Source organism: Dromiciops gliroides, chromosome 4 (genome assembly GCF_019393635.1).
Source record: "Dromiciops gliroides isolate mDroGli1 chromosome 4, mDroGli1.pri, whole genome shotgun sequence".
Lineage (NCBI taxonomy): Eukaryota > Metazoa > Chordata > Mammalia > Microbiotheria > Microbiotheriidae > Dromiciops > Dromiciops gliroides.
In genome coordinates, this window is record NC_057864.1 from 306,249,008 (window position 1) to 306,276,336 (window position 27,329).

The 27,329-nt window shown below is 39.8% G+C and overlaps 1 protein-coding gene across 1 annotated transcript in view; it reads right to left on the reverse strand.

The window, feature by feature from the left end:
• Window positions 1-11,505: 11,505 nt before the first annotated feature.
• Window positions 11,506-27,329, reverse strand: part of UBE3D (ubiquitin protein ligase E3D) — a 194,753-nt gene continuing 178,929 nt past the window's right edge. Inside the window, exon 10 of the mRNA XM_044005282.1 lies at window positions 11,506-12,171. Within this exon, the coding sequence (XP_043861217.1) occupies window positions 12,151-12,171 (21 nt within the window). The 3' untranslated portion in view covers window positions 11,506-12,150. The remainder of the gene's footprint in view (window positions 12,172-27,329) is intronic.

Genomic DNA, 27,329 nt, shown 5'->3' on the forward strand with positions numbered 1-27,329 from the left:
TGCACACTTGGAGCTAAAAATAAATTTGAGACTTTTGCTGAAGAAGAGGAAGCTGGATTGTCTAAGGAATGAATGGCTTCTTATCATTTAAGGAATGATAATGTAGATCTATAAGTGATGTCAAGTGAGAGGTTATCCAATAAGGATCAGAGAAAGAGTAGTGGTGGTTGATAATTCCCTCCCTGTTCAAAGGTAGCAGGACAGCTTTTTCTCCCCTCGATAATGTATTAGAGAAAGCTATCTTCTCAAATCATGTAACCTCTTAAGACTTGTTGTAATGGATAATTACTACCCGCTTTTGTGATTCTTAAAGACATAAATGACACTTCAATAAGGACCCTAGAAAATATTGCCAGAGATTATGAAGTCTTGGATTAAAAAACAGAAATAAAAGGAGCATGCGTAGTGTTTTTCTCGTTGCTCCCTTTTGAATGCAAAAGAAAAAAAAATCATATTTAGAAAGTGAACATCTGGCTGAGAAAGTGGTATCTAAGGGAAAAAGGTATCTCAGAGAGCCATGCCTTCTCCCCATGAAAAGAAGTCCAAGGACTTCTCTCTTGGTTTCCTTTCCCTAGCACCTAAATAAACTATTAGTTTACTCTAAAAAAAGAAAAGAAAAAGAAAATGGTATCTAAGATTGGGGTTGGGATTTCTGGACCATGATTCAAAATATAGGAATGACAGTCTACTGTCCAGAAAAGAAATGTACCTCACAAAGGTTGCTTAGACTATATTTACTCAGTGGTTTATAAATCTAATAAATACGGATTTACACTAAAAAGCATGAAAGGAGAGGGCTACCAATATATATCCACCAAACTAGATACCAAAGAAAGTAGATATAAGGATGGAAGAAAAATATCAGTCAGAATACCCAGAAATTCTCAGGAGGAAAAAAATGTAAGAAAGAAACTAGTGAGTGAGCTCCCGAACTCATGACATGATTGCTCCAAAAAACATCCAAATAAGGTCATAGGAAAATACCTGGGGCAGCAAAACTCACAGAAGAATGTACTGAAATCATCTTCTAACCAAGAACAGCTTGGAAGGTCAGAAGGAGGGAGCTGCTGTGCTGATACAAGAGTTGGGCCCAACCCCACAGTCACCCTGACACAGATCCAGTCTCAGGAAGGCCTCACCAGAGAAGGAAACCCCCAGAGCCTCTGAATCAGCTGAAGCACCAGTGTTGTCTGGAACTAAGCTCACAGTCTGGTGAGATGGCTGAGCCCTGGGCAGGGGAGAGACTACAGGGGTCTATGCTGGTGCTAAGGCAGAACTTGGATTCTACACCCCTACTGAGAACCAGGTGGTAGGCTCGAGTAGAAGTGGCCCAGGTGGGGGAGGGGCACAGGCTGGTCGGAGCTAAGAACCACAACACACAAACCTGGTTGATTGGCAAGTTGGTCTGGGGTCATCTAGGACCAGGAAACAGGCCGGGTGAGGGAAGAACCTGATTCTCCTTAAATCATACCACCTGGGATTTCTTAAGCTTGGGATACTGCAGCCTGGAAACAGTGCCCCACTTTAAGGAGTTAAAAGTCTAGTTAAAAAAAAAGGCAAGATGAGCCGACAGAGAAAGGTGAAGACCATAGAAAGTTTCTTCAGTAACAAGGAAGACCAAGGGGCACCCTCAGAGGAAGATGTCAACATCAGGGCCCCTATATCTAAAGCTTCCAAGAAAAATACGAATTGGTCTCAGGCCATAAAAAAGATGCTCAAAAAGGACTTTGGAGATAAAATTAGAGAGGTAGAGGAAAAAATGGAAAGAGAAATGAGGGTGATGTAGGAAAGGCATGAGAAAAAAGTCAACAGCTTGAAAAGTCAAATGGAAAAGGAGGTACAAAAGCTCTCTGATGAAAATAATTGCCTAAGAATGAGGATTGAACAAATGGAAGCCAGTGACTTTATGAGAAACCAAGACACAATAAAGCAAATCCAAATGAATAAAAAAATAGAGGGCAATGTGAAATATCTTCTGAGAAAAACTGCCAACCTGGAAAATAGGTCCAGAAGAGATAATTTGAAAATTATTGGTCTACCTGAAAACCATGATCAAGGAAAGAGCTTAGACACCATCTTCCAAGATATTCTCAGGGAAAATTGCCCTGAAATTCTAGAAGAAGAAGCTAAAATAGAAATTGAAAGAATCCACTGATCACCTCCAGAAAGAGATCCCCAAAAGGAAAACTCCTAGAAATATTATAGCCAAATTCCAGAGCTCTCAGGTCAAGGAGAAAATATTTCAAGCTGCCAAAAAGAAAGAATTCAAGTACTGTGGAGCCCCAGTCAGGATAGCACAAGATCTAGCAGCTTCTACATTAAAGGACCAGAGGGCATGGAATATGATATTCCAAAGAGCAAAGGAAATGGGATTACAACCAAGAATCACCTACCCAGCAAAACTCAGCATTATCTTTCAGTGGAAAAAATGGGACTTTAATGAAAAAGAAGACTTTCAGATATTTGTGATGAAAAGACCTGAACTGAATGGCAAATTTGATTTTCAAATACAAGACCTTAGAGAACCATAAAAAAAAAAAATTGGAGCTGGGGGACATACCTGGGGTCGTACAGTGGGTGACTCTCTTGTGTCTGAGGCCAGGTTTTGGCTGGGATCCCCCTGGGTCCAGGGGTGATGATTTGTCCACTGTGTCACTTAGCTAGATGATAACATCTTTAGGGTTAAATTGAGGGGTGAAGGGAATTCATTGGGGGAGGGGGAAGGGCAGAAGCAAAATCCTACATGAAAGTAACAGGAAAAGGCTTATGGAGTGGGGGAAGAGATGGGAGAGGAGCAGGGCAGTAAATGAATTTTACACTCATCAGAAAAGGCTCAAAGATCTTAAACTCATCAGAGCTGCCTCTAGGAGGGACTAACAGACACACCCAACTGGGTGGAGTAATCTATTTAATCTGGGCAGTAAATGAGCCTAACACTCATTAAAATTGGCTCAAAGACCTCAATCTCATTAGAATTGGCTCAAGGAGGGACTAATGTACACACTGAATTGGGTAGAGTAATCTCTATTACCCTGAGGGAAAATAGGAGGGAAAGGGGATAAAGAGAGTCTTTTGCCCCTAAAAGAAGGAAGGGCAGAGTGAGGGAGGGGACAGACAGAAGCAAATCCCTTTTGAAGAGTGATAGGATGAAAGAAGATAGATAATAGAATAAATATCACGGGGAAGGGAATAGGATGGAAGGTAAACAGTTAACAATAATAATCATGAAAAAGAGAAAAGGGGGGAAAATTGTACAAAAAATATTTATAGCAACTCTTGGTGGAGGCTAATAATTGAGAATCAAGGGAATGTCCATCAATTGAGGAATTATGAGAAAAGCTGTGTTATATGATTATAGTGGAATGGTCTTGTGCTACAGGAAATGACAAACAGGATGATCCCCGAAAAACCTTGAAAGACTAATGAACATCAATGTATAGTGAAGTGAGCAGAGCTGAGAGGACATTGTGCATAGTGACAGCAGTATTGCTCAAAGAGCAACTGTGAATGACTTAACTACTCTCAGCAGTGCAATGATCCAAGACAATCCCCCAAGGAACTAATGAGGAAGCTTACTATGCACCCCCATAGAAAAAACTGATAAAAAGAACACTTGTGGATTGTACATATATAACCTGATTGTGATCTTGTGGAGGGGGGAGGAAAGGGAGGGAGGAAGGGAGAAAAATTTGGAACTCTAAATCTTATGAAAATGAATGTTGAAAACTACCCTTACATGCAACTGGAAAATAAAATAAATGTTTGTTGAGAAAAAAAAAAGAAACTAGTAGCAAAAATCCATGGCATCAAATGTATAGGCAAAAAATAAATCCATCCCACTCAAGGAGAGAAATTTGACCTCCTTAGTTTGAACTATCACTAAAAATTGATGGGATGAGATCAATGACAACAATGTGGCTCTGGATTAGTATATTTATTTTAAAAATAGGCAAAAGTGGGGAATGGGATAGCTCTGTATGTGTGGGGTGTGTGTGTGTGTGTGTGTGTGTAGGCTGTCTTCCTTGGTATAGGGATGTCCTGTTTAGGAACCCCATCTATCAGTACGGATCAGCACCTATTCTGAAATCTGTAGTCTTAGAGTTTCTTGGTGCACTGAGAGATTAAGTGACTTATTCAGGGTCACAGAGCCAGTAAATGCTATTTACCATAATATGTTGCCTTTTGTTGTATATTAAGAAGATATACTCAAGAAGAAATCCTGAAGTGAGGAAGCATCTTGTAGGGCATTTGGATGAAGATAAATAAAAGCCATTTTATCATTAGACCAGCTGAACAGAAATAGATGAGGAGTTCAGGAAATAGATCACAAGTGACACAGAATCATGATATAGAAAAAATGGGGGTTGGGGCTTCAATTATCTGGACATATGCTAGAATATTCTTTCTGCTCAAAGCCAAGCAACTAATAACTTTTGACCTGACAGTGATGACTTTATCCTTTAAAAGTTAGAAGAAAACACAAGGGAAAATTCAATTCTGAATCCATTCCTCATTAACTGGAAAGAGCTGGTGACTGGGGTAGAAATAATGAGAACTTTGGGAGAAAGTAACCATTTCCTCCAAGAGTTTGTGATATAAAGGAGAACTGGGCATTGTGTCATGAGCACACTAGACTTTAAAGGGTTAAGAGGAAAAACAGAATCTCATGGAATAAAAATCTACTAGGGAGGGCAGCTAGGTGGCACAGTGGATAGAGCACTGGCCCTGGAGTCAGGAGTACCTGAGTTCAAATGTGGCCTCAGGCACTTAACACTTACTAGCTGTGTGACCCTGGGTAAGTCACTTAACCCCAATTGCCTCACTTAAAAAAAAAAATCTACTAGGGAGACTAAGGCTAGGAGGGATGGGAAACACAATAATAAAATTCTGAAGATACAAAGGGAAACAATTCCAAAGATTAGAAAAGAAAGGAGTTGTCTGAAAAGAACACTACCTAGCATAGAGAATTCACCAACTACTTAGATTTTTAAAAGACATATACAGTACAGAAGATGGAAATAAGCACAGGTAAAGAAAATAAATATCATGGTCTAAGAATAGCGTCAACAATGATAAAAGCTCAATATGGGCTGAGGCTAATGAGGAAAACTAAGAAAAAACAAAAGAGATTTTTCGTTAAATTGGGAAAAAGAGGAGGCTCACAGAAGGCATAGGACCTCCATTCAGCATGGTACTTAATAAATGCTTTTTGATTTATTGATGGGGATGATGACAACAGGGAGAAGGTAAGGCTATTCAATTGTTACTTTGATTCTGTTTTTGTTGCCTTTATACTAAAATGTGCAGAACAAAAATTATAAGTATGGAGCTGATATCTTCTTGGCTCAGATGAACTATATCCTAAAGTAATGGAAGAACAGGTAGGTGTGATTACTACTTCACTGACAGTGATATTCAAATGAGAGCAATATGAGATTGGAGAAGGTAACATCTCCCAATTTTCAAAAAAGAGATAAGAATAGAGACTAAGTTATAGGCCAGGGAACCTGACTTTGGTTCCTGGGCAAATCCTAGAATGAATTATTAAAGTAGTATTATATTGTATTGTATTGTGTTGTGTTGTGTTGTGTTGTACTGTACTGAATTGTATTGTATTGTATTGTATTGTATCATATCATATCATATCATATCATATCATATCATATCATATCATATCATATCATATCATATCATATTATATTGAACATTCAGAAAATGAAACAAGATTGCAAAGAGTATGAATGGAAAATGAATGCTATGACATTATAACGACCAAGCTCAGCACCAGAGATATGAGAAAGCTCCTTCCCCCCACTTCTTTGCAATGGTGTAGGACTGCATAGAATATCAGGATTTTTGTGTTTTTTGGTTTGTTTTTTTTTAATATGCTGCTTCGTTTCCCTGAGCTGTTTAATTTTCCCCCTTTTAATTCTGTTATAAGAAATGGCTCTTGGGGACTGGAGGGAAATGCATTAAGAAATGTAGTGGGACAGCTAGGTGGCACAGTGGCTAAGGCACGGGCCCTGGATTCAGGAGGACCTGAGTTCAAATGTGACCTCAGACGCTTGACACTTACTAGCTGCATGACCCTGGGCAAGTCATTTAACCCTCATTGCCCCATCAAAAACAAAACAAAACAAAACAAAAAAAATAAAGTGTTGGACACAACTAAGAAAATTGAATATCCATTGCTGTATGACCCTGGGCAAGCCACTTAACCCTCAGTGCCTTGCAAAAACAAACAAACAAAAAATACTGGAATCTGGAGAAGTTATCTTCAAATCCCTTCACCTATTCTTTCAGGACAGCTAGGTGGCAAAATGGATAGATTATCAGGCCTGAAGTCAGGATGATCCATCTTCCTGAGTTCAAATCTTGCCTCAGACACTTAGTAGCTGTGTGAACCTGGGCAAATCACTTAATCCTGTATGCCTCAGTTTACTTATCTGTAAAATGAATTGGAGAAGGAAATAGCAAACAACTCCAGTATCTCCACCAAGAAAACCCCAAATGGGATCATGAAGAGTTGGGCACAACTGAAAAACAACAGAACAAAAAAATTCTTTGAAGAGAGAGATCAATCTAAGTTTTGAACCTAGCAGTCCTTTGGCTGTTAATGACTACTGCTTGATTCTAAGGAGTTGAATTGTATAGAATTAAATCATGAAGAGTAAAATATTTAATTCAACTTCCTTCATAGGATGGGCTAGTCAAATGGTTAAAACAATGAGTGGTAGGTAGATAGTTCCAAGTATTCCACTGGTCTTCCTGTGATGTCAGAAGACATTAAAGAAGGTCCCTAGAACAATGGAGGGACCCCCTTTCTGCAATCTATGGGAGGACTTACACGAGTGTTCTACAGGATAGGCAGATAGAGATGAGATACACTCTACATCATTAGAAAGAAAACCCAAACACATAAAATGGCAGACCCCTTTGAGCACTCTTCATTTCACCAAAATCCTCCTTTGATGCTTCTTTAAGTTACTTGGGTTACCCTGGGTTCTTGAAGGTTGTCCCAGGAAGGCAGTATCTCTGGCAAGTCCCACTAAACTAGGAAGGCTTTGGGCATAGGATGCACCATAGGTCTGCTCTCTGAGGGCCAGCTTAGCTAAATTCTCAGCTCATTATTAGGTTGGCCATAAGGTGAGCTTTTGGTTCACAGCAACTCTTGAAAACCCTCAAATAAGATGGGGTGGATGAGTTCCTATGGGGATAAAATTATGGAGCCTTGAAGTGCTTCACTTCAGGGGTAGAAGTACTGCCTTCTTCATTTGAAGGAAACCAGGTTTCTAGTCTGGCTCTCTCACTCAAAATGAGCTTAGACAAATGATTTAGCCACTCTGGCCTTCAGTTTCCTCATCTGTAAAATGAAGGGGTCCAGCTAAATGATTCCTTTCTAAATCTACAATCTTCAGATTCCTCGATCATGAGATCATAGATTTAAAGCTGGAAAAGACCTTAGAAGTCATATAGTCAGGGCAGCTAGGTGACACAGTGGATAGAACACTGGCCCTGGATTCAGGAGGACAGCCAGCCCCAGACACTTGATACTTCCTAGCTGTGTGACCCTTGGCAAGTCACTTAACCCCAATTGCCTCACCAAAAAAAAAAATTTTTTTAAAGTCATGTAGTCAAACTCTTTTTTCTACAGCTGAGGAAACTGAGGCAGATAGGGGTGACATGATTTGACCATGATCCCAGGGATAACTGCATAGCCAGGATTTAAACTTGGGTCCTCTGACTCAAAATCCGGCCCCTAATGCCCCATACCATGCTTGAATTTATATAGTGCTATGAGGTTATAAAGCATACCTGTAACACAACTATCCTAAGGAGAAGAAAGTATAAACCAGTTAAGGGATACTATGGTCTTCCCTACTTAAATCCTATTCTAATTTTGGGGATCTGGCTGTATGACAAACTATTTATCCACTACCTGAAAACCAGCCAATCTAAGTTTAAAAAGATGTTGAGTATAGGTCATTGCTAGATGATTAATTTTCTTAGCTACCACAATTTATGAAACATTGTACTTAGGCATGGAGGGGGAATACGAGTCACATCAGTAGAAGGAGGCCTGTGGTACAGTGAAAAGAGCTGGCTCTCAGTCAAGAAGACATGGGTCACAATCTTGCCCCTGATACGTACTACCTTTATGACCTTTCGTAATCTGCATAACGTATCTGGGCTTCAGTTTCTTTATCTGTAAAACAAGGGGGTTGGACTAGATAGCCTAGTAAGGCAGTCCGTAAGCAGGTAGTAAGCACCTACTGTGCTCAGCACTGGTAATACAGAAAGGTAAGAAGGCAATCCCTCCTCTCCAGGAGCTCATAATTGAATGGGGGAAGACAACAGACAAACAACTATGTATGAACGAGAGATATACGGGATAAACTGAAGACAATCAATTGGAGGGAAGGCACTAGAATTAGGGAGGATAAAGAAATGTGGGTTTCAGCTGAGACCTGAAGACTAGTGGTAGGGACAAGTCAGTAGATGGAGATTCTGGGCATGGGGGACAATCAGGGAAAACAGTCTGGAGATGGAGTATCTCATGTGGAATAGCAAAAAGGCCAGTGTTACAGAGAACAGAACCAGGGCCAATAAAGGGAAGGCAGGATAAGGTGTAAGAAGACTAGAAAGATAAGAAGGGGTCAGGTCATGAACGTCTTTGAATGCTAAAGAGAACTGTTTATTTGATCCTGGACATGACAGGGAACTACTTATGTTAGTTGAATGGGAGGAATGAATTGATGGTGACCTGATCAGATGTATGCTTTAGTAAGATTCATTTGTCAGCTGAGCGGAGAATAGACTGGACTAAGAAGAGACTTGAGACAGAGACACTGACAAAAGGGTTCTTGCAATAGTGCAGGCATGAGGTGATAAGAGCCTGTGCTGGGGTGCTGGCCGAGCCAGAAGAGAAAAGGGGACGCATGCTAGAGATGTTAAGAAAGTAAAATAGACAGAACTTGACAATAGATTGGCAATGGGGAGTAAGAGTAAGGGGGTAAGAGACACTTAGTTTGAGAGCCTAGGTAACTGGAAGGATGATGCTCCACCCTTAACAACAATATAAAAGTTGGGAAGAGGGGAAGGTTTATGGGGTAAGATAATGAGTTCAGATTTGGACATGTTGAGTTTAAAATGGGACATCCAGTTGAAGATGTCCAATAAGTGGTTGGAGATATGAGACCAAAGACCAGCAGAAAGGTTAGGACTGGATAAGTCAATGTGAGAATTATCAGCATAGAGATAATCATTGACTCCAGGAGAGACAATGAGACCAGCTGGTGAAACAGTATAGATGGAGAAGAAGGTCCAATATAGAGCCCTGGGGGACATCCACCTTTAGTGGGTGTGACCTGGATGAAGATACAGGAAAGGAGACTGAGGAATGGCCAATCAGAAAGGTTGGGGGGCAGCTAGGTGGCGCAGGGGGCAGCTAGGTGGTGCAGTGGATAGAGTACTGGCCCTGGATTCAGGAGTACCTGAGTTCAAATCCAGCCTCAGACACTTAACACTTACTAGCTGTGTGACCCTGGGCAAGTCACTTAACCCCAATTGCCTCACCTAAAAAAAAAAAAAAAGAAAGAAAGGTTGGAAAAGAATCAGAGAACTGTTATGGAAACTTAGGGAGTGGGGCAGCTAAGTAGTGCAGTGGATAGACTGCCAACCATGGAATCCATTAGACCCATTTTTGTGTTAGACCCATCTTTCAAATCCAGCTTTAGACACTTACCAGCTGTGTGACCCTAGGCAAGTCACTTAACTCTTTCTGCCTTGGCTCCTCATCTGTAAAATGAGATGGAAAAGGGAATGGCAAACTACTTCAATATCTTTGCCAAGAAAACCCCAAATGGGGTCACGAAAAGTAGGACACAACTGAAATGACTCAGCAACAACAAAGAGAATGAAAGCAAAAGTAGTAGAAACATAGATCATAAAGAGTCTTTGCAAGGTCCTTAACCATGAAAGACAGAAGAGATATGAGACCACAGCTAGTGGATATGGATGGTTCAAGTGAGAGTTTTTGAGGATGGTACTTAATAATAACAAGAATAGCTAGCATTTATATAGTACCTACTATGCCAGGCACTGTGCTAAGTGCTTAACAATTATTATTTCATTTGATCTTCACAACAACCCTAAGAGGTAGATGCTATTACTATTTCCATTTTATAGTTGAGGAAACAGACAGGTAAATGACTTGCCCAAGGTCACACAGCTGGTGAGAGTTTTAGGCCAGATTTAAACTCAGCTCTTCCTGACTCTAGTCAGCGCTCTATCCACTGACCTACCTAGTTACCTCTCAAGGCAGTAGGGAATCAGCCAGTAGACAAGGAGAGGGTGAAGCTAAGTGAGAGCAGAGGTGGTAGAGGAGCCAATCTGCTGGAGAAGATGGGATAGGATGGGTTGGGATCACTTGTGCATGTAGAGGAGTTCTTGGCAAGAAGAGCCACCTCATCATGAAAAACAAAGATGAAAGAAAGTGACATGAAGCATTGGGAAGTTATGATGAGATGAGGAGAGGAGAAAAGGGAGCTCTTGGCAAATATCCTCAATATGTTCAATAAAATTTAAGGCAAAGCTCTCGGGAGGTTTAAAGAGGGAAAAAAATGTGTGAGTTACAAGAGTGGCGAGTGGGATAGTGAGTTAATTAGGGAGATGGAAAAGGATTGCCTTGCCATATTGTGGTAAATTCTAGATCTAGGATCCATATGGATGAATTTACGCATCCTAGAGAATTGAAATAAGATCCTGTCACTTGCCCTGGAACACTCGAATAACAATTATTTTTATATAGGAAGAAGGATGAAACACAAACATATGAATATATTGGGTCATTTGGACCACGCTGTTGCTAGAGGCAACAGGAGGCAACACTTCAGCTAATATCATTAAGTGGTTCAACAAAAACGTGTTGTTGAGAGAACCAACATTTCCAGGGGCAGTTAGTTCCATAATAATAGAAAATGAGTAGGGCCACACAGGACTGTCCTGGAACAAAAGTTAAAGGACCGGGGAAAAGAAACAGGGGCTGATCTTGTCACAACATTGCTGTGGCTTTTGTAGACTTTAGTTATAAGGTTTTAACAAGAGTATGGTGAAATTACAGGAGTATGGATGTGTGATTTGTTTTGCTCAATTACTCAAGTATAGTTATTCTTCAGTTATACTTAAATATTTACAATTATTGCATAAAACATAATTATTGCTCGGTAATGCTGAGAGAAGAGAGTTTCAATGTATGGAGAAAGTGAGTAGTAACAGATGTAAAAATAAAAAAGGAAGAAAAGCAGGTGATAAACCTTTTTAAAAATACACAGAGAGGGTAAATTTTTTTCCTACTTCATTCCTGTGTTAAATTGAAAATTCATTTTAAAAACCAAACTGTACATAACAGAAGTTAACAGTTTCCTATATGATCCTTGTTTTTATTCTTCATTGCATATCATAATTTTTTTTAAAAATATTTTTAAATTAAGGCAGTAGGGGTAACATTATAAAGGTTATTGCAATAATACAAAAAAAGTAATATAGGAAGGAAACAAACAGGTTAGACATCATGAAAAATGGCTTAATAAAACAGTTTATTTTTTAATCTGATGGTGATAGCTAGAAATAATCTATTTTCTTTTTTCCTTTCAAAACAAGACTACATCTAAGATGCTCTTTAGAAGTTCACTTCTCAGGAATTGTGGCACTCAGCACCCCCGATTGATGTTCTCACTGGCTGTCTCTTAAGCTTCCATACAGGACAGATGGGTCCCCATTAGCTAATATCCCAGCAACCAGCCCTGTTCCTTCCAGGTGGTGCTGACGCAGCACAGAGCCAAACGTCCTTCTTTCTCTGCAGGGGTTAGGGAGGTCACTTCTGTATCCATCTCCTACTTCTGACAACCCACAATTGTGAGTTTCTTCAGAGCCTCGGCATTTCAAAGGGCCCGACTGAGAACTATTCCCATGGGAGGCATATTGCCAAATGCAAACAAATATACAAAAAGAATTAAATGGGATGCTCTCCTTTGGTAGCTTAGCCTCTTTCTTCAAAATAGCCGCCTGCCACAGAGACACCTGGCCCCTTTGAAATGCATTATGTTGGAAAGTTGTTGTGCAGAGAGGGGAATGCCCAGGCTCCAACAATCACATCTTCAAAAAGGCCACCTGTAAAAGATAGAAACAAACCACAAAGTGTTTTACTTTTAAATTTGACAATGTTTGAATGAATGTTCAATAAGAGTCAGCTCCATCTGGTCAGCAAGGGTACACACTAATCTAAAGAAGAATAAAAAAAAAAACCCTACAATTTCAGCTCAGCTAAATATTGCAGTTTTACAGTAGCATCCAATTAGGTAGAGCTAATTAATGAACCATGAAATAATTAAAATGATTAATACATCCTTTAACGAAAAGATGGAGTTTTTATTGCTGTTAAAATTGTGCTCCCACAAAATCAAATTTTTCTACTGACTCATATGATTCTTCTGAATCTTTTGGAAATATCCAGAGCTGTAGAAATGCACAAGGCAATTTCTGGCCCTCCTCACCAGTAAATTATATCCACCTAACTCAGGTCACCCTAATGTTTTTAATCATGTTTATTGTGCTTGTCAACAAGAACATCTTAAAATCAAGTGTTTATTAAATTTTTATTTCATTTAAGGTCTCTACAGAGGGCCATTTTCAAGCTACTTAACAAGGATCAGGTAGGATACTTTCTGAATTTCTAATGGTGTTAACAACCTGCCATAGCGCAGAAACAGAATTGTAAATATAATCTATTCAGCCACACAGATTTATGGGAAAACATGAATTAGGTTGTAAATCCAGATAAGGCTGGAACCTGGAACTATGGCTATAGGAAACTTACAGTGAGGAAACTACTTTTACCAATTCAGGCCAGTGCCTTCTTTACAAAATACAGCAGTAGAGAGCTGCCTAGAACACTGAGAGGTTAAGTTACTTGCCCAGGGTCACACAGCCAATATGTATTGAGACAGGACTTAAATCTAGGCCTTCCTGACTCCAAGGTTATCTCTTTAACCATGATGCCATGCTGTAAATTCAGAAAGTATGTCAATGAAATAGATACAGAAATGTGGATTTAAGGCATGGATCAATCAACCAACCAATAAAGAAGCATTCATTAAGTGCCTAGTACATGCCAGACATTGTGCCAAGCATACAGGATCCAAAGGCAAAAAATGAAACAATGAGTAAATAGTCCTTGCTCTCAAGGAGCATACGTTCTATTGAAAGGGACAACTTATATGTAGAAAGAATATCAAATAGTTATATAAAAGTAATTAGGGAAAGCAAGTACTAGAATTAGGGCAATCAGGAAAGGCATGGTGTAAAAGGTGGAGCCTGAGCTGCATCCTAAAGAAAGAGAGAGATTATATTAAGGAAAGGTGATGAAGGAGTACATTCTAGGCATGGCAAACAACCAGACATGTACGATGTGGGGGGAGGTGGGGAAAGAAACAATTCTATTGGTGAAGAAATTTAGAAAACCTATTAGAGTCAAAAATAAACTCAGGAGGGGGCAACTAGGTGGCACAGTGGATAAAGCACTGGCCCTGGATTCAGGAGGGCCTGAGTTCAAATCTGGCCTCAGACACTTGACACTTACTAGCTGTGTGACCCTGAGCAAGTCACTTAACCCTCACTGTCCCTCAAATAACAGAAAAAAAAAAACAGTAAAAAGAAACTCAGGAAAAAGTGACAGCTGTCAGCTCAGCTCTATCCCAGTTGGTAAATCAATAAGCACTTATTAAGGGATTCATTATGTGTGATGACCTGTGCTAAGGATATAAAGAAAAGCAAAAACAGTCCCTACCCTCAAGGAGCTTACATTCTAATAATATAAGACAACAGGAAAACAACCTGCTATTAGCAATGGGTTGTTGTTGTTTGTCCTTTATTCTGGAAGAGGACCATGACATCAGGAGGTGATGTCATGACTTCCAGTGAACTGGATTTAAATGAGCAAAGGCTGTCCAAAGTTACCACCCTCACTCTTTCCTTGGGGGCCATCTGGGTCAAGCAGCAAGATATACACTAGGACCACTGGAGATGGCCCCAGTCTTGTCCAGGGTCACAGAGCTAGTAAGTGTCAAGTGTCTGAGGCCTGATTTGAACCCAGGTTCTTCTGAGTCTAGGGCCAGTGCTCTATCCACTGCACCACTTAGCTGCCCCTACTAGGGGTGGTAGAGAACTGGGCAAGGCATCTAGCAGGAAGGAGAGATTTCGATTAAATCTTGAAGAAAGCCAGGGAATCCAGGAGGAAGAGAAGAGGAAGAAGTGCATTCCATGTTACAAAAATTTCTAAATCCGACGAAGGAAAGAAACAACAAAGTCTCCAAGCTAAAGAAAATAGGATTATTGAGAGAGGGCTGGTCTCACAATAAAGCCGGTCATAAGCAGGGGTAGGTCCTGAGAGACCCTGAACTTGGGTCTCACCAGGGTTTTATACCCTCACAGGGCTTTCAAATTCTAGACAAACTTCTTCTCAAACTTTTAATCATTGGTTGATCAGCTAAAATTTGCTTTCTAGCTACTAGCTTTGCCAGTAGTGGGGAATACCATGATCTGTAAACTGTGATGTAATAGATGTTAGCTAGAAGCTACTCAGGATTGCTAATCAGAATCACAATCTACCAACTAGAATTATTAGACACCAAATGCTGAGGTGGAGAGGATGATGTATAGAAGCAACAGATGATGGCTAGGGATAATTTCTAGCAAGACTTAATGATCATACAGCCTTGCTAATCGTCCAACATTGAGATTAGCTCTTTTATTCACTTAATCTACAAATAAAATAGAATAAAATATCTAAATATAGTAAGTCATAATTTTCAGTTGATATACTGATTATTATCATAATTAAATCTCTTATAACTAAGGGGTGGGGAAAATCTCACTCACATCCAGACATGGTAGCAAGCTACTGAAAAGGCAAAGAATCAGAAAGTGGAGTATTGTGGCCGAGGGCCAGCAAGCAAGAAGGTCAGTGACACTGGATGGTAGAATGCACAGAAGGGAATAAGGTAAAAAAAAATGGGAAAGGTAGGAAGGGGACAGGTTATGAAGGATTTTAAAAGTGGGGGGGGGCAGCTAGGTGGCGCAGTGGATAAAGCACCGGCCCTGGATTCAGGAGTACCTGAGTTCAAATCTGGCCTCAGACACTTAACACTTACTAGCTGTGTGACCCTGGGCAAGTCACTTAACCCCAATTGCCTTACCAAAAAAAAAAAAGCCAGGGGGATTATATTTGATCATGGAGGTAATAGGGAGTCAAAGAAAGTTATAGAGTAATAGAATGACAGTTGAACCTGTGGCAGCTAAGAGGAAGATGCACTGGAATGGGGGAAACCAACCAGCTGGCTGTTATAATAGTCCCAGTGTGATGAGGGATGACTATACCAGGGTGCTGGCAGGGTCAGAGAAGAAAAGACTGCTTATACAAAAGATGATACTAAGGTAAAAATCAATAGGACATGGGGCAGCTAGGTGGCGCAGTGGATAGAGCACCGGCCCTGGAGTCAGGAGTACCTGAGTTCAAATCCGGCCTCAGACACTTAACACTTACTAGCTGTGTGACCCTGGGCAAGTTACTCAACCCCAATTGCCTCACTTAAAAAAAAAAATCAATAGGACTCTTCAACAGAATAGATATGGGGGACTGAGAGAGAGTGAAGAGTCTAGGATGACACCCAGGGAAGGAGTCTGGGTGACTGGGAAGATGGTGGTGCTCTAGACAACTTTTTAAAAAAGGGACATTTTAGTTGGTTGTTGTTCAGTTGTGTCTGACTCTATGACCCCATTTAGGGTTTTCTTGGCAAAGATACTGGAGTGGTTGGCCATTTCCTTCTCTAGCTCATTTTACAGATGAGGAAACTGAGGCAAACAGGGTTAAGTGGCTTGCCCAGGGTCACACAACTAGTAAGAGTCTGACTCAGGTCTTCCTGACTCCAGGCCTAGCATTCTATCCACTATGTTACCTAGATGCCCAAACAGCTTTTTTTTTTTTTTTGGGGGGGGGCCGCAGGAGGAGGAAGAAGAGGGCCAGGAAGATAATGAGTTCTGTTTTGGACATGTTGAATATAAGATATCCAAGAGATAGCTGGTGACACAAAATGAACAAGAAATAGTATCTGCATAGAGATGACTAAATCCATGGAAGCAGCTAAGATCACCAAGTAGAATATGGAGATACCCACTGTAAGTGGCATAACTTGGATAAAGATTCTTTTTTTCTATTCTTTAAAAGTTTTATTACTATTTGCCTTATAAACATTTATAGATCACTCCCACTTTATGAGAGGTCTGTTTTTAACAAAGTAAAATAGTTAAGTAAAAGTAAGACTAATAATATAACAATCTTCTCTGAAAGGGCACATAACTTTTCAACACTCCCATTTCTCCCTCTCTCTCTCTAACATGCACAAACACAGACACACACGTTAACAGGATTTAAATTAACAGGAATGTATTTTCTCTGTCTTCTACCACCCCACCTCATTTTTTAAAAAAAGGAAAAGGAAAAAACAAAATTTCTTGTAACAAATATTCATAGCTGAGTGAAACAAATTCCTCAATGAATAGAAGATGACATATCCATCAATCTGTATCTTAAATCCATGACCTCACTGTAATGGATAGCATGTTTTGTCACCAATCCTCTGGAATCATGAACGGCCAGTACATAGATTAGGGTTTTTACAGTTTTTACAGTTGTTTGGTTTTTAGTGTTATTGTCATTGGATAAATTGTTTTCTTGTTCTGTCCATTTAATTTGTCCATTTATAAAAGTTCTCAAAATTGTTCATTTTAATAATATGGATGTTATAGATAGAAATTGTTCTTCTGGTTCTGTTTATTTCATGCTGCATTAATTCATCTAAGTCTTTCAATGTCTTTTCAAAACCATCTATTTCTTCATATTTTTCTATACAATAGTTCTCTATCACCTTGATATAATTTGTTTATCTATTCCTCAGTTTATGTACTTCCTGGTTTTGCCACCATGAACAGAGCTGTGATGTATGTATGTATGTATATAGACACAAAAGACCTTTTGCTCTTTCTTTTCTCTCTTCTGCTAGGTCAAAGGGCACACAGTGTTAATAACTTTTTGTACATAATTTCAAATTGTTTTCCAGAATAGCCATTCACAGGCTCACCCAAAATGCATCAATGTGCTTGTTTCCTTATAGCCTCCCCATCATTGAGCATTTCCCTTTTTTGTCATTTTTTTCCACTTTGGTGGTTATATGGTTAAATACCCTAGAAAACACAGGAATAATTTCCTTAAAATGATAAATACTACGTTTCAAAAAACAAGAGTTATCATTATTGATAATGGAGATAAATTAGATTCCTTTCTAACAAACTCAGGGGTGAAATAGAGATGTCCATTGTTACCACTTGTGTTTGTACTAGAAATAGTACTAGAAATGATGGCCATATAGCAAAAAACAAGAAGGAAATTGAAAGAATAACCATGAGCAGAGAGTGAACTAAAAATTAATTGAAACAATAATTTTAGCAAAACTTTCAGGACATAAAATAAATGATCAACATTTCTGAATAATACCAGTAAAACTCAGTCGGAAGGGATAAAAAAAAATCCACTTAAAATGATTACAGAATGTATAAAATACTTGGGATCCTTTAACCTCAAAAGGGGAACAGCAATACCTATAATACTTACCTCAAAGGATTTCTGTGAAAGACAGTCTCTTGTAAATTGTAAAATGCTATATAAATGTGAGCTCTTAGTGTTGCTGTTATTGTCAGGATTTTAGTACTGTTATAGCATTAAGGTCAGTTTTCCTTTGGGAATTTCTATAATTCTGGGGTGGAATTCTGGTGGAGGTGGAAGGATATACTCACAAGTAGGGAGAAGGAAAATCATGTAGCACTTGAGCTGAGCCTTAAAAGAAGCCAGAGATTCAGGAGGTAGAGGCGAGGCAGGAAGGAGAGCATTTCAAGCATGGAGTTCATAGCTCCCAAGGAATGCAGAAAATCATTACATTACAGAAGAATAACACCTTACACTGATATCATGCTTTGAAATTGCCTGAGTATTTCTTACCTAATTTGAGTCTTATAGCCACTTTGAGGAAGGGAGAGAGAAAAAAGCAGGAGGGAGGGAGGAAAAGAGGGAGGGAGGGAGGGAGGGAAGGAAGGAAGGAAGGAAGGGAGGGAGGGAGGGAGGGAGGGAGGGAGGGAGGGAGGGAGGGAGGAGGAGGAAGGAAGGAAGGAAGGAAGGAAGGAAGGAAGGAAGGAAGGAAGGAAGGAAGGAAGGAAGGAAGGAAGGAAGGAAGGAAGGAAGGAAGGAAGGAAGGAAGGAAGGAAGGAAGGAAGGAAGGAAGGAAGGGAGGAAGGGAGGAAAGGAGGAAGGAAGGGAGGAAAGGAGGGAGGGAGGAAGGGAGGGAGGGAAGGAGGGAGGGAGGGAGGGAGGAAGGGAGGAAGGGAGGGAGGGAGGGAGGGAGGGAGGGAGGGAGGGAGGGAGGGAGGAAGGAAGGAAGGAAGGAAGGAAGGAAGGAAGGAAGGAAGGAAGGAAGGAAGGAAGGAAGGAAGGAAGGAAGGAAGGAAGGAAGGAAGGAAGGAAGGAAGGAAGGAAGGGAAGGAGGGAGGGAGGGAGGGAGGAAGGAAGGAAGGAAGGAAGGAAGGAAGGAAGGAAGGAAGGAAGGAAGGAAGGAAGGAAGGAAGGAAGGAAGGAAGGAAGGAAGGGAAGGAGGGAGGAAGGAAGGGAGGAAGAAAAGAAGGATGGAAAAGAGGATGGATGGATGGATGGAGAGATGGAAGGATGGAAGGATGGATGGAAGGAAGGAATCCGCAAATGGGAGCTGAAAAGGGAGAGGTGCTAGGGGGATATAATAGAATTTCTATTTCTAAGAGAAAAGTTAGACAAAGCAGATAATGGTCTAGGAAGTGAGGGATCTTTGGTGTCAGTGTGTGACCTACCATGAGAACTTTTTTTTTCTTTTTAACAGACCTTGCTGTGAGCTCGACCCTAGAGGTGAATATAGCCAGTCTCCATTCCAAAGCTGCAATAGGTTGGCTGTGATTTAATTACATAACTATGATAAGAAGGAAAAAAGAATGCAGGCCCCAGAAAGAACTCATTGAAAAGTTTGTCCTAATAAGTCTTTTCTCGCTTCTAATTTCTATGATTCAGCAATCCCAGTACATTGTGTATGTGTGTATGTTATTTTAGGACATAATAACAAGAGACTGTAATCATCCCTGAGAACAGGTAACCATCTATCGCATTTGGGTTTCTTTTATTTAAAACACTAGGAGTTAACACATTTTAAATGCTGATTTTGTATTCTCTAGCTCTTACCCATGACAGGAAAAATTGCCTTCCCTGACTGCCATTTATTTTAAGGAAGGATAATTTGATTTTGTTCCACTGCACTGAGAAAAATCTCTGCATTTCATCTTTCCAGTTTTACCCTCAAAAGTAAATGTTTCAAGGCACTTGAAAATGTAAGAATATGGCTGTAGATTTTCAGGCTCTGTTGCTGCTGAAATATATGGTCGCCAAGGTTTGCAGAGACTTCACATGAAGCAACCCTGGCATGGCAGCTGAAGGGCCAAAGTGAATAGTCAGAAATATCTGAGTTCTGATTCCCCCTCAGATACCACATGACCTTGGGTAAGTCATTCTTTCAGCCTCTCTGGGCCTCAGTTTCTTAATCTGTGCCGTAGGAATAATGGCACCACCCACTAGATAACACTGTTTGTGAGGATCAGATGAGACAGTATGTGTGTATATGTGTGTGTGTATATATACCTATACCTACACCTACATACACACATACATACACACACATGTGTCAAGTGGCGGCTGGTAAACCTTAAGGCACTATATAAGACAAGCTCTATTAGGATTATTCTTGTTTCTTCCCATCTAATAATCAGGGGAGTTCAGATAGAAACAGTCTGCCCTGGGGTACAGGTGGATAATAGGTGGATAACTGCTCTTTATAACTGAATGGAAATGATGAGATGTGGAACTCAACCTCTATAGGTTCCCAGAAAGCATATTCAGGACAAACCCAGAAGCAGAAAAGACAAGAAGGATATGTACAGAATGAGCTGCATCTCATTCCTACGTTGTTTTGATTTAAGCTAGGTCTATATTTTGAGACCTTTTCAGTTCTGCACAGTCCAAAGGTTATTATTAAACATCTATTATAACTATTAGAATCAGCATCATATTATTCTTTTGTTTGTTTGTTTTTGGTGAGGCAATTGGGGTTAAGTGACTTGCCCAGGGTCACACAGCTAGTAAGTGCCAAGTGTCTGAGGCCGGATTTGAACTTAGGTCCTTCTAACTCCAGGGCCAGTACTCTATCCACTGTGCCACCTAGCTGCCCCAGCATCATATTATTCTTATCACTTTAATGGGATAAGAACAGACCTGAGATTGGTTATCTGTCCAACATTTTTAATGTTCTATGGACTGGGGGACAGCTAGGTGGCACAGTGGATAAAGCACCGGCCTTGGATTCAGGAGGACTGGAGTTCAAATCCAGACTCAGACACTTGACACTTACTAGTTGTGTGACCCTGGGCAAGTCACTTACCCCTCATTGCCCCACAAAAACAACAACAACAACAACAAAAATGTTCTATGGACTGTTTAGGGGACAGTTAGGTGATCCAGTGGATAGAGTGCTGTGCCTAGAGTCAGGAAGATTCATCTTCCTGAGTTCAAATCTGGCCTCAGGCACTTCCTAGCTGTGCAACCTTGGACAAGTCACTTAAATCTGTTGGCCTCAGTTCCTCATCTGTAAAATAAACCAGAGAAAACAAAACATTCCAAAATCTGTGCCAAGAAAATCCCAAATGGGATCACAAAGAATTGAACATGACTGAAAAACAACTTAACAACAGTAATGGACTATTTGCATAGATGAATAAAATAACTGCTTTTTGTGAATTACTAATTCTGTGAATTGCTAAAAAGAATAACTAATAATAATTATCAGCATTTATGTGCTGCTTTAAAACAGGGCTTTTTATTATTGATTTTTATGTATAATCAATGTATATACTTTGGGGGGGGGGGCATTGAGGGTTAAGTGACTTGCCCAGGGTCACACAGCTAAGAAGTGTCATGTGTCTGAGGTTGGATTTGAACTCAGGTCCTCCTGAATGCAGGGCTGGTGCCTTATCCACTGCACCACCTAGCTTCCCCAAAACAGGGCTTTTTAAACTTTTTCTACTCTTGATCCCTTTTATATATATATATATATACATATATAAAACCTTTTACTGCTGCCAAATTTTTCATGGACCCCCCTATATTCAGCCTACAGTTTAAGAAGCTTTGCTTTAAAGTTCTGCAAAGTGCTGTGATTTCATTTGATCCTCACAATAACTTTATTTATTTATTTAGTATCTGCATTTTACGGATGAGGAAACTGAATATAAGAGAAGTTAAATGACTTGCCCAGGGTCCCACAGTTAGTAAGTCTCTAAGGTACTGAGTCTAAGTCCAATGGGTTGCACACTACCCCAAAGTTGACTAAATGTAAAGTATCCAGCTTAAATCATCATTAAAAGCAGCCCTCTTCCAACAAAGCATATAAAGATAATAATAGCAATAATGGTGATGATGGTGTTGATATGTTCGGACCTAATATTCTACAAAATGCTTTATTTTTTTTACCTTCTCTCATTTGGCATACAATAATAAGCTGATAGATGGTTGAACTAAAAGCTAGGCTTAGAAAATTCCAGTACGTATGTTCAACATTTGAAATACCCTGAAAATCCTTTAATATCAGTAGTCATAAACTTGCATGATTAACTTCTACTTAATAATCTTTTGAAATTTCAATAGAAAGAACTACTTTGCTGCCAAAGTTGACTGCACCAGATAACATTAGCATCTTCTGCAAAGGCACAGAAACACCTCAATATGTGCTATGCAAACCAGATAAAATTATAATGCATTGGAAAAATATGAGTTTCATAAGTATCAAGAGTGGGTGGAAAGGGCGTTTTAGAGATAAACAGCAAACCTGCTTTATAATGGCATTATGTACTTAACATCTTTTTTTAAAAAACTACCACACTGTGATATTTATATTCATCTATTGAAGGCAATTCCAAATTATGTATGAAGATTGATCTGACTTGGAATCAGATTGCCTTTTTCTAAGAAAAAAACCGCAGTGCCCCTGCCTGAAAAGTCAGTTGGGCTGCCAAGATTTCACATCCAAAACAGTCCTCTCTGTTTTGTCTTTTTTAAAAATAACTTTGTAGGTGTCAGCTATGGAATGAATGCTGTGACAATATTGGTATTTAAAAGTATTGGAAGCAGAGTGAAAGAGAAACCTGAGGGATGGCATAGTACGGTCTAAAGAGTGTTAGACTTGGAGACAGGAGAGACAAATCCCACCCTTGACACTTAATTGTGTGATGAAGGGAAGTAATTTAATCTTTTGGAGCCTCTGTTTTCACATCTGTTAAACAGGGACAATAATACCTGTACTGGGGGCAGCTAGGTGGCGGGGGGGCAGCTAGGTGGCGCAGTGGATAAAGCACCGGCCCTGGATTCAGGAGTACCTGAGTTCAAATCCAGCCTCAGACACTTACTAGCTGTGTGACCCTGGGCAAGTCACTTAACCCCCATTGCCCTGCAAAAATTAAAATAATAATAATAATAATAATAATAATACCTGTACTTCAAAATTCTAGTCCCCCAGTTCCAGAGAGGAAAGGCAAGGCATAGTGAACAGAAGGCCATCTTCAGAGTGATGAGACCCTGAGTTCAAATCCTGTCAGGGACAGGGAGTGACTGTAAAGCTGGGTAAGTCATTTAAACTCTCAATGCCCTGAGGAAAACAGGCACTAATCTATGTTGGAGTTTCCCCATTGAGATTTCTGGGGTTTTTTGCTAATGAAATCACATGCCTGGTCTTGCCCAAAGAACTGTATACTTCACAGAATAGTAGTGAGGACCAAGAGAGAGAATGTATGTAAAGTGCTTTGGTGCTATAAAAAATATCAGATATTTTCATTACTATCACAAAAACTGTCAATTTAATTCAACAAGCATTTATTAAGTGATTTATGTGTGTCTGACACTGTGCTAGGCACTAGTATTTGAAGACAAAATCAAACCAGGTTCTTGCATTTATTATCTCCTTATTCTTGGTAGAAATATTAGGGGCCTAACTATAGAATAAAGCACATGCGTATACAACACAGTCACTGTGTTAATTCTGTTTAACTATACTTTGTTATGAGAGAATTCCACTGGGGTGGAGGGGTTCAAGAGGAGGAACACTTGAAAATAACAGTGATGAAAAAAAAATTACCCAAAATTACATGGAATGCAAAGGCAGAGAGGCACAAGATGGGAATGATGAGTAAGACAGTCTGGCAGAAACAAGAGTGTGTAAATTGGACTAAAATATAAGAAGTCAACTTCTGGCCAAGATGGTTGCCTGAATGAAAGGCAGATCATCAAGCTCCCATAAACCTATTCCAGTAAAGCCTTGAAGTTCATACCAGACCTATTAATGATTAAAAAAAAAAATCTGATGAGCAACCATAGTAAATTATTTCTTCCACCCTAGAACTACACAAAAAGTCAGCCAGTAGTCCAAAATCAATAGGAAAGGGAGTTTTATTTGTCAATAAAATGAGTACTGATTGATGCTGAGGTTTCCCATTGTGAACAGATGTGGCCAGCAATACATGTAGCCTGCAAGGCTCTGTTGTCCAGAGACATACCCCAACAAAGCTACAGGGTGACCAAAAATTCCTCAGGGCAGTCAGAGAGCAACAGGATGAGGACCTTGGAAGCCCCAGGAAGCAAGAGATGATGGCGACTAGCTGGCTCAGATCAGGACATCCCAGGCCCAGAGGCACTAAGTTATTAACTCTTAAAGACAGGAATGAGTAAGTGTAACAACTCAAAGCAGAGAATAAAAGGGGGGAAAAAAATGGATTTTTCACAAGGGCTACATAGGAATACTTAAAAGAAATTATGCTATATAAAAAAAAGAAAGAATTGCTGTAGTATTTTTCAAAATGCACAGAAGAGAATAGGACATTCAGAAGGAACACAAATGGGACAGTTTTGAAAGTAACATAGAATTAATTAAATAACCAAAAAACCCACTAAAAAGTATGAAATGAAAATTCATGGTTTCATATAGAATGTTCTTTTTTGTTTTCTGCTGTGTATATGAAAATAATTTTGGAGTGTTTAATGTTAGAATAAATTTTTAAGTGTCATTTAGCATTCATCATACTTTAAAAAATCAAACCATGACATAGAAACTCATGATTTCATATAGAGTCCTATTTTGTTTTTTCTTTTGCTATATATGTGAAAATGTTCTTTTTTGGTGATTAAGTTCATCATAAAGCAATAAACTTTCCAAAGCAAAAAAGGACTAATGCATGGTAAAAGAGCAAATATGCATATACAATGACAATGATGTAAATGAAAAAGCACTATGAGGTAGCCAGACTCAACACAATATCCAATCCTGGTTTGGAGTACAGTTAACAGAACACATCTCCCTCCTTTTCATGGATGGAAGGAAGGGAGGGAGAGTTATAACGTGACACACATTGTTAGCTGCAATAGTTTCGTCACGTTTCTTTGCTAGAAGGGAGGGTTTAATGTGTGGGGTTGTGGGTCTATGGTGGTTTAGATAAGGAAATGACTACATGTGAAAAAGAATTAAAAGTCATAAATAAAAATGAAAGAAGTCTGCAAAGTACATGGGATCAAGCATGCACATAGAGTAAGGAGTTTATATTTTATCCTAAAGTCAATAGGGGACCTCCTCCACTTTTGGTGGGGCTCTCTCCTCTTGTGTCACAAAGCAGAGACCCTCCTCCACAAGGAATTCCATTCATTAGTGGAAGATATGTTGGACTCGGGAGTTAGAACATGCTAGGACCACCAGACTTGGCTTCTAATTCCAAATGTGACACCTACTAGCTGTATGACCCCGGGCAAATCACTTCTCATCTCGAAGCTGGAGTTTCTCATCTTAATCACGGGCTGTTGTAAGGAAAGCACCCTGCAAAACTCAAGACATTATAGAAACAGGAGTTATGAAAGGCCTTTTATTCTGTTGAGAAGAGATCGAATACTTCCTGTGGCTAGGGAAGGAAAAAATAGTTTACTAGGCCATCATGAGCCCACTATCCTTGGCTTCCTTCAAATCCATACTAAAATCCCACCCTCTGCAAGAAGTCCTTTCTGATCCCCCTTAATGCTAGTGCCTTTCCTCTGTTAATTATCTCTAACTTATCCTGTAAATATCTTGTCTGTACATAGTTGTTTACATGTTCTCCCATTATACTGTGAGCTCCTTGAGGGCAAATTCCTAGTCTTTATGTAAATTCCCAGTGTTTAGCATAGTGCCTAGCACAGAATAGGCACTTAATAACTGTTTCTTGACTGATTAAGGAGTAATATCTGATGTTGTTATCATTATTATAACATTTGTAGGGGGAAGGCAGTAGACTCTAATATAGTATAGGCTACTGGAGGCAGTTTGTACCCAATAAAGATGGCTAGTCTATGGAAAATTACTACCTATAAAAGGAAAGGACAAGGAAAGGGATAAAAGGAGACAACTGAGGTGGGATATTCTGCTAAGAAAAATAGGAAAAAATATGAATACCATAAAGACGATGAGAAGCAGCTCTCTGGAGTGTTGACTGCCCTCCCTCTCCTTCCAATTCTGAGAAAAAAAGTGGCCTAAAGGAACATCAAATATTCACCCCTAATGGAATATATAGTTTTACCATGAATTCTAGGGGAGATTAAGAGAAAGTAGAGAAAAAAATAAGGGGGGGGGGACAGGAGGCAGGGAGGGAGGAAGAGAGGGAGGGAGGGAGGGAGGGAGGGAGGGAGGGAGGAAGGAAGGAAGGAAGGAAGGAAGGAAGGAAGGAAGGAAGGAAGGAAGGAAGGAAGGAAGGAAGGAAGGAAGGAAGGAAGGAAGGAAGGAAGGAAGGAAGGAAGGAAGGAAGGAAGGAAGGAAGGAAGGAAGGAAGAATGAAGGAGAGAGAGGAGAGTAAAAGAGAAAAGAAAGGAAGGAGGGAGGGAGGGAGGGAGGGAGGGAGGGAGGGAAGATAGGTTAAATGTTATTGACAGGAGGCTATGGCTATAATCTATCCCATCTATGAAGAGAAAGTTGCTGGATGCTATATGAGGAAGACCTAGGTTCATATTCCATTTTTGACACTGATCAGCTGTGTGATCCCATGTAAATGAATATAGGTAAGTCATCTAATGTCACTCTAATTCTGGCTCCTCATCTGTAAGTCTTCAAGGAAAGGCTAGAGGACCACTTTTTGGGGGTACCTTCCTCAGGCAAGGGAGGCCTTGATCAAAAGATCATAGATTTAGCGCTAGAATGGAATTTAGAGGCCGTCTAGTCCAGTCTCTATCATTTTACAGATAAGTAAACTAAGGCCCAGAGATGTGTAGTGACTTGCCCACAATCATACAGGTAATAAGTAAAAGAACTAACATTTGAACTCAGGTCCTCTGGCTTCATATTCAGTCGGTCAGTAAACAAGCATTTATTAAACACTTATTATACCCCAGGCATTATGGGAGACAAAGAGAAGTTAAAACAGAGTGGCGCAGTGGATAAAAGCACCGGCCCTGGAGTCAGGAGTACCTGAGTTCAAATGCGGTCTCAGACACTTAACACTTACTAGCTGTGTGACCCTGGGCAAGTCACTTGGCCCCAATTGCCTCACTAAAAACAAACAAACAAACAAACAAACAAAAAAACAACAGAGTCCAGCCCTCTTTATGCAGTATGACATGATATTGATGAGACCCTTCCCAAAATGGAAATGTTGTGATTCTAAGATAATGATACCTATGGAGTTCCTCGTACTTCATCGGGTTATTGTGAAGCTTAAATTAGTTCATTTATGTAAAGGAATATTAGTTATTACTCTAATTTCATTTTATCTGTCTTCCTGATTTCCTATAAGCTATGTTTTGCATGCTTTTTGTGTTTGTTTAGCTGTTTTCAATTGTGTCTGACTTTTTTGTGACCTCATTTGGAGTGTCCTTGGCAAAGATACTGGAATGGTTTGCCATTTCCTTCTCTTTTTCTTTTTTTCTTTTCTTTTTGTTTTGTTTTGTTTTTTTTGCCGTTTCCTTCTCCAGCTCATTTGACAGATGAGAAAACTGAGGCAAACAAGGTGAAATGACTTGCTCAGGGTCACACAGCCAGTAGCTCTTGTCAGAGGCCAGATTTTGAATTCAGGAAGATTAATCTTCCTGACTCCAGGCC